The following is a 13,551-nucleotide window of genomic DNA, read 5'->3' as shown; positions in this document are numbered from 1 at the left end:
TCAGCTCTGTGCGAGGAGGAAGAAGGGGCTCTCAGCACTTTAGAAAGCCCTAAGGATGCCAGCCAGCATCCCCAGAAGCCACAGGATCTGGGTTCAAAAGAGGTGCAAAACACAGTTGATGCAGCACAACAAAAGAAGGTCCCACGCAGCTGGAGAACAACTCAGTGAGTTGAGCATTGCAGGACGGAGTGCTGGGGACCTGGGCTAGGCTATGCATGAAGGAATTTGGCAAATAGTGCACAGAGGCCTCTGGAGATGAAGAAGACCTAGTACACAGGGGAACTGTCGCTCTTAGGAAAGGAAAGGTCTTACCTCCTCCAAATTGCGTCAGCTGGACCTCAGGACAGTCTATGTCAATGATGTCCACCCTCTGTGTCCTTAGGAGCATGCTTGTTGCTGTGAGAGGAGTCCCAGGGTACTGGTTGTCATCTTTGAAGGTGCCTGCTTGGATCAGAAGAGTGACTCCGTCACTCCAAGGGAGATTTCTTCGGATCTTCTGGTGCGGGATGAAGACAGGGAATCCCCAGAGCATGGACACCATGGGAACTGTTGCAGTTACTGACTTGGAGCTGAGGTTGCTGAAGAAAAGTGCCTCTTGTAGACACTTTGTTGCAGTTACAGCGTTTCTTGGAGCAGGCTGCAGTTGATCCGAGGTCAGAGGAGTCTGAAGTTGTTGCAGAGGATTCCTGAAGGATACTTGCAAGCAGAATCTGAAGAAAACCCACTGGAGAGACCCTAAATAGCCCTGAGAGGGGGATTGGCTACCTTATCAGGTATGGACCTATCAGGAGGGATCTCTGACATCACCTGCTGGCACTGGCCACTCAGAGCCCTCCAGAGTGCCCCCACACCTTGCAAAGCAAGATGGCTGAAGTCTGGGACACACTGGAGGAGCTCTGGGCACCACCCCTGGGGTGGTGATGGACAGGGGAGTGGTCACTCCCCTTTCCTTTGTCCAGTTTCCCACCAGAGCAGGGGAGAAGGGTTTCCTGAACTGGTGTAGACTGGTTTATGCAAGGAGGGCACCACCTGTGCCCTTCAACACATTTCCAGAGGCTGGGGGAGGCTACCCCTCCCCAGCCTGTAACAACTATTTCCAAAGGGAGAGGGTGTAACACCCTGCTCTCAGAGGAAATGCTTTGTTCTGCCTTCCTGGGACTGGGCTGCCCAGACCCCAGGAGGGCAGAACCCTGTCTGTGAGGTGACAGCAGTTGTAGCTGCAGTGCAAGCCTCAAAGAGCTGGTTTGGCAGTACTTGGGGTCCATGGTGGAGCCCCCAGGATGCATGGAATTGGCTCCGAATACCATATTTGGAATGGGGGAACAATTCCATGGTCTTAGACATGTTACATGGCCATATTCGGAGTTAACATTGTGAAGCTACATATAGGTATTGACCTGTATGTAGTGAACGTGTGCAACAGCATCCCCACACTCTCAAAGTACGGGGAAATGGCCCTGAACTATGTGGGGGCACATTTGCTAGTGCAAGGGTGCCCTCACAATTAGTAACTTTGCACCCAACCTTCAGCTAGTGAAGGTTAGACATATAGGTGACTTATAAGTTACTTAAGTGCAGTGAAAATGGATGGCTGTGAAATAGTGTGTGCACTATTTCAGGCATTCTGCAATGGCAGTCCTGTGTAAGGGTTTGTCTGAGCTCCCTATGGGTGGCACAAGAAATGCTGCAGCCCATATGGATCTCCTGGAACCCCAATGCCCTGGGTACCTATGTACCATATACTAGGGACTTATTAGGGGGGTCCAGTATGCCAATTGAAATTGGTAAATGAAGTCACTGGCCTACAATGACAAATTTAAAAGCAGAGAGAGCATAAGCACTGAGGTTCTGGTTAGCAGAGCCTCAGTGACACAGTTAGGCACTACACAGGCACACACATTAGGCCACAAACTATGAGCACTGGGGTCCTGGCTAGCAGGATCCCAGTGAGACAGGCAAGACATACTGACATATAGGTTTTTATCTATGAGCACTGGGGTCCTGGCTAGCAGGATCCCACTGACACAGTAAAAACACACTGACACACACTCACAAACAGGCCAAAAGTGGGGGTAACCATGCTAGAAAGAGGCTACTTTATCACAGCAATCAATAACCACTAAGAGAAAACATTAATCAACTGTTAATTGCATCACCATTTCATGGAAAACCACAACTCAAAATACATTTAACAATTTTTATTTCCCTATTTGTTACAATACTAAGGCATAATGTTAACTCAAACTTTATTTAATCGGCTCAGATCAGTTCATTAATGACCACCAATAACAAGTCTAATCAGGACTTGAGAAAGCATTCGATTTAAAGCTTCCACATAAGCTAACAATGAAGAATATGACAACATTAATAACAGAGTTCAGCAACTAGTTTATCAATCATTTGTCACTGTCAGCGTCACCCAAGGTAACCTTACCTAACCCAGATTAGCATTAGCATGTGGGACTTCATGGGAAAAACAATTTAGAAAAACATGAATTTGGAAAAACATCTAGCAAAGAGAAAACTATAAAACAGTGCAGTTGGTAGCTAGAAGAAAAGGCACAAACGTTAATCAGTCACATTGCCATAGCTACCTATCCAGAGACTGGATCAGCAACAAAGTCAGTCTTCGTCTTCAGGTCATCAATCGATCAGCAACGCATCAGGCTTTCAAGTTCATTAGCCCAAGGACATGATCTCGGAACGCCTCTTCTGACGTCATCAATTCTCCCCTCACATCTGAAGTTTTAGCCCTCTGTCATGAATTTTTATTAGTGTTTCTCAGCCCATCCCCCTAATTGGTTCACTAATTACCAGTTATTAGTCTCGCCAATGAATTTTATTGAACAAATCTATGAATTCTAATGTCACGCCATTCTCAATCCGTTGATTGGTTCACTGTACGATGTCCTCATCATCCGGCTCACCAGGTATCGAAAATGTTGCATCTTCCTCTCCAGTCAGTGTCTCTATTGTTCAAGTCCTGGGAAAGTACATCCAGCCTACTCTTCACATAATTGTATTAATTTAGTTCCATCATCTCCTGTCTGTCAGTACATTGCAGAAAAGACTAGCTAAGCAAACATTAACATTAGAAGTTCAAGGATAGTTTGCATCCCAGCTTCAGTACAGTGTGCAATTTTTCGGCATGAGGCCTGGCATAACTAGGCCACAACTTCAGCTAAGTTAGCTCTACGATATAATGCAAAACATATGTTATACATTTCATTATGACATAATACTACGTTTTTAGAATTCATTTTCATTATTTTTCATATTTTTAATCATTTTTAGTATGCTTTGGAAACATTGGCAGCCACTCTTCGTGGTCACATTTTCAAACAGTTTTTCTAACTATTTCATTTTAGCATTTCTTTCATTAATTAATAATGCATAACACTCATTAATAATTTTAATTAGCATATCTGCTTCAGCAGGGCTAATGCCCCAGAGTGTCTCTAAGGGTTTGCTGGCTTGCCCCCTGTTCTCCCCGAGGTCTCAGGAACATCAAAGAGCTTGTAAATCCAGCTCAAGCACTCCATGTTACTGGAGCATGCCTAATTTCTGCTGATGCTTCTCAGAAGCAAGCACATAGTCTGATGGTGCCCCTCTCACGGTTCTACAAAAGAGAACATTCCTTAGTTATTTCCCAGCAGTCTAAAAAAGAGCGTGTGTTTCATCTCCACTCCTGTATTGCCCTACAGAGAGAGCCTGGTGCTTCATCTCTGCCCCCACATTGTCCTTAGATGTTTGGAAGCATTTAGTCTCGGGTGGGATGGCAAGCCACAGAAGGAACAGCAGTGCTTAAATTTGCATGTTCCAGGGGGTTTGGTGCAGGTTCTTTTGTTGAAATCCCAACAAAAGCCCTTCATCCCTCCCCCACCCAGGTTGCTGCTCGCCCCCATGCCCGTCTGAAAGGCCTGACTAGGTGTGGCCTCAAGGCACTTCAGTTTCATAAACAGGTGTTTACGTCTATCTGATCCCATGCTAGCGTGGGCTAAGGGCCTTAATTCTATGAAACTCCTTAATATAATCCCTCCAAGATGTACCACCAAACTCACCATGCGCACACAGTATCTTTTTCTGGTAGCAGGCCAATTGCGCACTAATGTTTGGGAAACGTTTTGCTATGATAGCTTGAAAAATCATGTACCCTTTACCCTGTTCATTAGTGTCCCCACTACCCTTTTTTGTAAGGCCAATGACCGCAATCCCTAGAATGAGAGCACTGCTTACCCTCTTCTCTTTCAGACCTATTGACAATCAATTCACACGTCAAGATAACTCCTGTTCCAAATGTATTTTTTTATTTTATCATCAATGGGACCTGTCTGCACAACTGATCATGCTCGAAACAAATGTCCCCCAGCCCAGTGCTTGGCAATGATGCCCTCCATACATGTAACTGCTGTCGCTTGAGCCGGGTATAGAGCCCCTGCAACTGCTGGAACCATGGGGTCACAGAGCTGCTAGCTGATGTACCATCATTAGTCATCCCCTGAGCTACCTGCGCTTCATGACCAACTTGGGATGGCCCACTGGCCCTATCATGGGAGAAATGCCCTTCCGAGTCTGTGTGCCCAGCACTCCCTTACCATTAATGTGTTCCAACAACCTCCTGACCCTCTCAATGTTATTCCCCTTGGCCACACCGGCAAAAACACAAACCATCATCGAAGAAGACAACATCCCCACCTTGAGTAGCCACTTGCTAAATTAGCTGCCAAATCAGATTGAGTCACACTTCCCGTGGGTGTAACCATATTCTCCATACAACTATTCCCATTCTGGTCAATGTAACCACTCGCTGCTGACACCATCACTGTCGAGACCCCTCCTCTTTCACCACATTATTGTCAGTGCTGGGCACAAGCAAAGGCTCTGAGGGACTCCCTGAAGTTGCACTATCCTCCCTCATGGGTCTCTTACTTCTACTTCCTCCCCAGTCAATTCCTGACTTCTACCAGACTTCTTAGCAGGGGGGAAAGCCACCATAGGTGCAACCCCCATTTGCCTAGCCATCTGCACCAGAGAGATTGGTTACCTGGCCAGGCCCCCAAAAGCCTGCAGGCGCAAAAGACCAAAATCTCATCCAAGAGATCTACTGTGTACATCAATTCCTCCAAATCAACCTCTGCACTTGAGCGCTTAGAATTCTTTGTAGCACCACATAGCTTCCTGTCCCTGGGCCTAAACACAGACCAAACGAGAACGCTGCTCAACAAGCCTCTGCCATGCGATGTGGTGCCAAATTACTCTATGGCTTGCAGAACGGCCAAACCCAAGCCTGTGTGGAAGAATGCACCCAACAATAAGCAACAACCTGCCCCGAAACAAATCCTCTGCCGGTAGGGCAACTGCAGAAAATCCAAGCCACAAAGCACAACCACCGAGCCCAATCTTCTAAAACCTTTTTTGGATCTTCAACCGCCAAATGAGACTCTTATTGCATATAGGTAGGTTTGCTGTTTTCCTATGCAGGTCACAACAAAGAAACTGTACTCAAAATGTATCTCAGTCAATGCCCTTATGTCCAAAAGAAGTCCTTCCAAATGTGCTGCCCCTCAGAAGAAGAAAACACTGTGCAACCTTTTCCTAAACTCATTGCTGGCAACCACGGAAGATGCTTCTTAACTCGTAATGCTAAATTCACCAGTAAAATGCCAGAAAAGAGGTGCATAGCTATGCACTCACCCAACACAGTCCTTCTTGATACAGCCCTTGAGACCTTATCAGACACTTAGGGTCTGGCTGGGCATTTTTGGACTTCAATGATATATCTAACTGGAAGTGATAATTTAAATAACAAATCCTCCAGTTTCAGAAGGGCGGAATACAAGCCTCAGCAAGAGAAACTTAAAGTGCTGTTGGCGGGTCACCTCCATATTTTTACTGTCCCAGTTTCGCTCTTTTAGCAAAGATCAAGAGCTCAGCTGGATCCAGGGGGACCAACTCAATCCATGCCAGTAATCAGTGGCTGGATTGTAGTAGTGCAACCATTTTAGTATTTTTTGGCTTGGGCTGAGTTTGATATACCATATTCTGATTTTTTTATCTTTGTTAGAATAGGTGTAGGTAAATGAGAACTATTTATTGATCAATAAATAAACAAATAATCAATGGTCGGTGAAAACAGCAATTTCTTATAAGCTCCTTAAACTGTCTTTAAAGGAAGGGCCGCCTGTTAGCATTCAATATCCTTGAAAGTAAATTAATTTAAATAATGCAATCGTAATGTACCGCTGTTGTCTCAATTGTCAAAAGCGTGACTAGTCATAACTTTTATTTTCACACCCATTTCGAAAAGTACATTTTCTGCTCACTAAATGTGAGCGCTCACTTATTTACCAATAACAGTTATCCAATTTTTCTAGCATTTGCTTGGTGCAGTCAGAATCCACCCATAATATTTCTTTAGAATAGGGTGAGTCTGCCAGTTATCGTTCTGTTTCTTGAGTGTGCACTGTTCTGAACCTTACAGGATGGATATTAAATGTTGACTTTTACTCTAGTCTCTGTTGTTGAATTATTTGGATTGTAGAATGATGCCTGGAAATCATTAAGCAGCCTCTAAACACTGCCCAAAGTGTATAGTGTATATTTAGGTCTATGTTCATCCTAACTAACGGCTTGATTTAGAACTCAACAGGCGAGTTACTCTGTCACAATGTGACGGATGTACTGTCCGCCGAAATCTAAATCCCAATGAATATAAGGGATTTAGATTTCGGCGGATGGATGTCCGTCACTGTTGTGGCGGACTAAACCGTCCGCTGAGTTTTAAATCATGACCTAAATGAGGTAATTTCCCTAATTGCTCATCTTCACTCTCTTGCTATCAATTTCCATCTCACGGTGAAACAGCCTACCAGCGTCCACCTTTTGTGCTCTCTAGTCAGTACAAAGTATATCACTTGACTTCATGAACCCTCCATAATACTGTACATGTATACATCCTTTTACTGCAGAGTACGCTAGACAAGTACCATCACCTTGAGTGTCCTGAAATATATAGGGCTACACCCTGCAGAAGCCCTTAACTGTTTATTATTAGTGAAGTCTATATTCAGTATTAGAATACTGGATGTTGAGAGCTCCATTGAAGACCATGGAGTGAGTCAGGTCCAATGATGGTTGGGTTCCAACATGGCAATGTTTGTCTTTATGTTTCACCCTTTGTAATTTAGAATTCTTTTTGAGCTTTGTTATAGCTGCTTGTTCTTTGATTCACCTATGTAATCAGGGCCAGTTTGACATTTTTTCACATAATGAAACCCAGCAAGACAACTTGCTGCAATGCACTGTTCTGTGTGAAAGGGCAGGAATTCACCATTTCTATAAAGATTTGGTGCATTCCTGACTGCTGCCTGCCCTGCCGCACAATCTTCAGCCTAGCACCAACACATGCACCCTTGCATAATAGAGCAATGGTACCTGCATTACAGACAGCATTGTTTTTATTCAGGAAGAGACACCTTCCTGTGCAAAAAAAATCCATAGAGGCATTTCGACTTTCTAAGTGTGCTGCACAATGCAGCACACTTAGAGGACACAAGGAAGAGAAATAAAGTTATTTATACCTGTTGCTCCTCTGGTGGAAAGCCTTTCAACTTTGACCCATTCCCAGGTCTATCAGTGTTGGTAAATTTGGGAATGCTTCAGAATAAATGGGTGGATGTGTGGGAACACCCAGATTCTACCCATGTATCTCCCCCACCAGGCAGAGTAATGCAAGGCAGCAACTTGCACTGCCTTGCGTTACTCCAGCTTTACCAGGCCACTCAGGGCCTCAGAAGAAGTCCTTGCATGGCTTTGGTAAATCTAATTCTAGTTTTTAGATCACCTTGCATTGCTTTGAGTGGCAAAATGAAGCTCCAAAACCGTAGTAAATATGGGCACAAAGTAGTCAACATTAAAGTTCGGAACTAAATCTGACTGTATTTGTTCTTATCTTTTTACTTAACTTTCTTTCACAGGGGTTATTTTAAGTAATGGGGAGCGTTGGAAACAACTTCGCCGGTTCTCACTGATGACATTGAGGAATTTTGGAATGGGGAAGAGAAGTATTGAGGAACGCATCCAAGAGGAAGTACAGTGCCTGTTGGAAGTGCTCAGAGACGCGAAAGGTATGTACATAGTTTTTGAAAAATCGTTAATTGTTCCACATTCAAGTAAATAAAAATTCGACCTAATAACTGTGAAGAATAAAACAAATATCAACTTTGTCAGACTGCAATGTTATCGGGTATCACCAGGTTTGCCTAATATTTTGGTAGATTTGTTTTACTTCATGTGGTTTACATTTCTTAGACACCCAATCCAGATAGCAAGTATTGCTATAGGAATTAAATCAGAGAAATTAAAAAATGCCATTTTATAGCTTCTATGTAGGAAATCGATTTAAACTTTAAAATTAAAGTAATTAAGGATTACTGAACCATTCTTAGGGCAATATGGCATTTGGAATGTCACTCAACCAATAGAAAGAAACCCAATAGTCAGGGGATGTATTAATTAACCTGCAGTATTGTCTGGCGTAAAGCTATCAACAAACAAAGATACACCAGAGAGCTACACTCTAATTATGAACTGAATCAGCACTAATCAAATTCTGTCGATAACGAGGAGAGAGAGAGACACTTCAACTTCCCATACAGATTTGCGTACAGGCCCATTTGTAGGGAGTCGCTAAACTACTGCCCCATTAATATTTCTGAGACAGTCATTTTGTGACTCAGTGTAAATGCCAACATTCTTTTTTAACATTCCCTGTCCCATGAAGGTAGAAGGCTGGCTTTTTAAATTAAAAGTTGGAACTTAGTGAATGACATTGACTTTGGGGAGATGCAGCAGGCCCCTGGATAACTGTCATCTCCCCTCTAATGCTGGGTGGAAGCTGGCCTTCAGTAAAGTTGGCTTAAATGGATCTAACTTTTTGAACCACTTGGAAACTGCAAAACTCAGAAACAGAGACAAACACCACAAGCTTAAGATAATCAAAGATTGACATTGTGGCAAAGGATAGAAGCTAGAACTTCTGCACCTTTTTAAGATACCAATGTGGGCAACGATCTAAGAGAATTATGAATGAATGGAGGATGATCTAATGACAACTTGCTTAATGCAAAGATTGTAGGAGGGGCCGATGAGCAACCAAAGTCTCTGGCCAGATCTAATAAATCTCAAAAGGGGACAATGGCGTGCCCCCTTTTAATGTCTTCTCCGGGCGTTAAAAATGCTGAAAAAAATGGCGCAAAGAAATAGTTTAGATTTCTTTGTGCCATTTTTTCAGCCACCCTAATGGGAAAACGTCCCGCCTTGCATACATTATGTCTGGTGCAGGCATAATGTGATGCAAGGCGTTACAAAGTGGCGCAATGCATGCATTGCACCACTTTGTGAATCTGGAGCAGTGCTTTTGGCCTCGTTGGGGCACATTAGCATAAAAAAAATACACTAATGTGTCGCAAGGAGGTGCTAGGCCCTCTTTAATCTGGGCCTATATCTCAGGAACCCCCTGGTGGATTTTGTTAATCTAGGTCTCCAAAAGGCCCTATAAATATGCCAGATTTCTTTTGTGTTGTGTAACTTCCTTATTCTGTTGTCTAAATGCCTTAAACTTGTTCCTTTATTTGAGCCTCACTGCTCAAAGCCACAGCTATCCAGGGTTGAGCTAGAAATTGTACAAACAAGCATGACTAGACCCACGATGGTGTCATGAGTGTATAACATGGAGAGGTTACACAACCAAACAATATTTTACACACAATCCTCACACTTGTACCTCATATGAAATCAATTTTAGGCACATCATCCCTCCTCTAACCCTCCATCCCTGTTCTTTCAACCATCTGTGCCTTCTCTATAGTCTACATTTGTACCTAAGGATTGCCCTATCTTTTGTGAGAATTTGGAAATACATCAGATTTAAAAAGGCTAAACCACTGTTGACATGTCTGCAGTTGTGGCCTTCCCCACCCTATACACAATAAGACATCATGCATATGGTTCACTTGTTCATAACTTTTATTTTTCATATTTCCTTTTCCATTTCCATGTTTTCTTAATTACAAACCATAAATACTGTCAGCACTCAGCTCTACATTTTTTATTATTTACATGGCCCCACTTCCCACTATTGTACAATCTTGGGGCTTCATCATTGTGTCATACACAAATGACACAGTTGATGCTTGCATTTTACCAACTGAAGGACTCAATTATGGGCAATTTTCAGGGCTGCCTTCTGGCAGTTCCAGATTGGATGCATAATTGCTTCCTATGCCTTAACTCCGACAATCTGAAATATTGTTATTTGGAACATCTGTATATGATGGAAATATGGCCTAGAGAGTTAGGTGCCCTCCAGCATCTGTTGCAAAAAGCCTTGGGTTGAAAAAGACATGGCTGTAATGTTTAAATTTCATGTTCAGTCAATTGCAGTTTTTCATTTTTCTCTATTAAAATCAAATCTTTGTGAAAGACCTTAAAATGTTTTCAATCAATCAGTACACTTGTAGAGCGCGCTACACACCCATGAGGGTCTCAAGGTGCTGAGGGGAGTGGGGGTGCTGCTACTGCACGAACAGCCAGGTTTTGAGACGCCTCCTGAATGTCAGCAGGTCTTTTGTCTGTCATAGGAGCAATGGGAGGGTGTTCCAGGTCTTGGCGGCGAGGTGGGAGATGGATCTGCCTCCGGTGGTCGCTCTTCGGATGCGAGGGATGGAGGCAAGGGCGAGGTCAGCTGAGTGGAGCTGGTGGTTTGGGGTGTAGAAGGGAGTCGTCTGTTGAGGTAGGCTGGACCGGTGTTGTAGAGTGCCTTGTGTGTGTGGGTGAGGAGCTTGAAGGATATCCTTTTGTTGACGGGGAACCAATTTAGGTCTCTCAGGTGGGGAGTAATGTGGCTTTGGCGTGGTACATCGAGGATCAGGCGTGCAGAGGCGTTTTGTATATGTTGCAATAGTTTGAGGAGTTTGGCCGGGGCTCCTGCGTAGAGGGTGATTCCGTAGTCAAGTCTGCTGCTGATGAGGGCCTGGGTGACTGTTCCTTTTGTTTCTGTGGGGATCCACCTGTAAATCTTGCGGAGCATGCAGAGGATGTTAAAGCAGGAGGAGGAGACGACGTTGACTTGCTTGGTCATGGAGAGTTTTGAGTTTTTAAGTAGAGGATGAAGCCCAGGTTGCATGCGTGGTCGGTGGGTGTCGGGGCTGCTCCCAGTGTGGTCGGCCACCAGGAGTCGTCCCAGGCTGAGGGGTTGGTGCTGAGGATGAGGACCTCCGTCTTATCCGAGTTCAGCTTCAGTCTGCTGTTCTTCATCCATTCGGCGACGGCCCTCATTCCTTCGTGGAGTTTCGACTTGGCAGTGAGGGGGTCTTTGGTGAGGGAGAGGATCAGTTGGATGTCGTCGGCGTAGGAGATGATGTTGAGGTCGTGCAGCCGGGCGACGTGGGCAAGCAGGGCCATGTAGACTTTGAATAGTGTTGGGCTGAGGGACGATCCTTGGGGTACACCGCATATGATCTTGGAGGCTTCAGATCGGAATGAGGGGAGGCGGATGCTCTGGGTTCTGCCGGAGAGGAAGGAGGTGGTCCAATCCAGAGATTTATCCCAGATCCCTGCATTGTGGAGGCGTGCGCATAGTGTGCCGTGGCAGACGGGGTCAAAGGCGGCAGAGAGGTCCAGGAGGAAGAGGGCCGCAGTTTCACCGTTGTCAAGCAGGGCGTTCTTGACGGCTGCATGGCTGTCCGGTTTCTGTTTGCAGAGCCATTTCTTCTCCAGCTTCAGCAGCTTTTGCTTGAAGGTCCAGGGTGAACCAGCTGGCTCTCTTGCCAGTACCTCTGTTGGAGGGTTTCTTGAGCGGGGTGAGGGTGTTGGCGCAGTTGTCGATTCAGCACCTGAGGTTGCAGGCTGCGAGGTTGGGGTCGGTGGGTTCGGTGGGCGGGTTTCGAGCGAGGCAGGTGTACAGCTGGTCTTCGCTGACTTTGCTCCTGCTGCGGCGGGGGATCTGTTGGGTGCGGTGGTGCGAGGTGGGTTTCCGGAAGGTGAAGTGGATGCAGCTGTGGTTGGTCCAGGGGAGTTTGGTGGTGTGGCTGACGGTGACATGGGAGCTTGCAGAGAAGACGGGGTCCAGCGTGTGGCCGGTGGAGTGGGTTGGTGTTGTGACGAGCTGTCTGAGTCTGAGGGTGGCGAGGTTGTCGATCAGGGTGGTGGAGTTAGTGTTGTTGTTGTTCTCAAGGTGAAAGTTCAGGTCTCCAAGGAGGATATAGTCTGCGGAGGCCAGGGCATGCCCGCTGACGAAGTCGGCGATGGAGGCCATGGTAAAGGGGGTCTGTAGATGAGAGTTCCTCTGAGGGTGGTGTTGGGGTTGGCGTGGATCTGGAAGTGCAGGTGTTTGGCACTGCTGAGGGTGTCGTCGGTGCAGGTCATGACCCTGATGGTGTTCTTGTGGACTATGGCGATTCCGCCTCCGACTCCGTTGCTGTGGTCCCTGCAGGTAATCTTGTAGCCATCCGGAACAGCTGTGGCGTTGTCTGGGGCTGAGGAGCCGTTCATCCAGGTCTCTGTCAGGAAGGAGATGTCTGCGTGCTGAACGGGTGTTCAGTAGGATGCATCAGAGGCGGTTGCGTTCTGTCTCGGCGGGTGGTTTGGCAGTTTGGAGGCTGGCGAAGCTGCAGTTCCGGCAGGTGGAGGGTCCTTGGGTGTGCTTCAGGGCGGCCAGGAAGCAGGTGTGTGATCACCCGGTGTTGAGTGCGAGGAAGGTGCTGCCAGTGTAATGGCGTTGGTCGTCGTGGCGGTCTCGGGGACCAGGGGTCCTAGCGTTGGGCGCGGTCCAGGCGCAGACGGGCTTGACTCTGGGGCGGTCCGATGCGCGGCAGGGGTGGTGGGAGGGAAGAGCAGCTGGGACACAGGAGCGGTGCGCGTGATGGGACGGGGCCGCAAGGGACGAGAAGGTGTCAACATCAGGACAGTGCGCGCTCTACGGGCGACTAAAATGCAAAAACCCAGTCTTTATGCAAGAGCATAATTCATGCACTGTGTTTATAAGCAGTTTGTTAACCTTTTGCATTGCAGAGTTTTACCTTGAAACCACTATTAATGATGTTTGCAAATAATGTTCATTTGCAAGGTATTGCTGCAGACTTACTGAGTGTGTTAGGGTGTGGTCCCTTTCTAGGACCTTCCAGAAGCTTTCTCGGCAGCATGACTGGGTGTGGTTGTGGGCTGGGCCGGATTCTATATAAGGGAGCTAGCCCAGCTCCATGTGCTCACTATTCAAAGGTCCCGGTGCAGAGCAGCAGCATTTTCCTGAGCTCCTGTTCCGGAGGCCTACATTGGCGCTCCAGGCCTGCCCCGCATTCTTTTGGTGATCCTTGAGCAGGGTGGTAAGACGGAGGTCGGGCTGGGCCCCCCGACCCCGTTCTAAGAGACTCTTGAGTTTTGGGGCCTACTCGTAAAACCTTTAGAGTACGCGAATCATTGCTCTGATTCAGATCTTGGTGTTCGGATCGGAAAAGGCTTGCGCAAATCATTCCTGCATTTAAACCTTGATGT

At 46.2% G+C, this 13,551-nt stretch overlaps 1 protein-coding gene across 7 annotated transcripts in view; it reads left to right on the top strand.

Annotated features, from left to right (window-relative positions):
- LOC138259681 (cytochrome P450 2G1-like) overlaps nt 1–13,551 on the top strand; it is a 584,827-nt gene that overhangs the window by 272,918 nt on the left and 298,358 nt on the right. For all 7 annotated transcript variants that reach the window (XM_069207561.1, XM_069207562.1, XM_069207557.1 and 4 more), the window contains one exon: nt 7,977–8,126. In XM_069207561.1, the coding sequence (XP_069063662.1) occupies nt 7,977–8,126 (150 nt within the window). The remainder of the gene's footprint in view (nt 1–7,976; nt 8,127–13,551) is intronic.

Source organism: Pleurodeles waltl, chromosome 9, assembly GCF_031143425.1.
Source record: "Pleurodeles waltl isolate 20211129_DDA chromosome 9, aPleWal1.hap1.20221129, whole genome shotgun sequence".
In the NCBI taxonomy this organism is placed as follows: Eukaryota; Metazoa; Chordata; class Amphibia; order Caudata; family Salamandridae; genus Pleurodeles; species Pleurodeles waltl.
The sequence above is the reverse complement of the archived record's forward strand: the minus strand, read 5'-3'. Positions and strand labels throughout refer to the sequence as shown.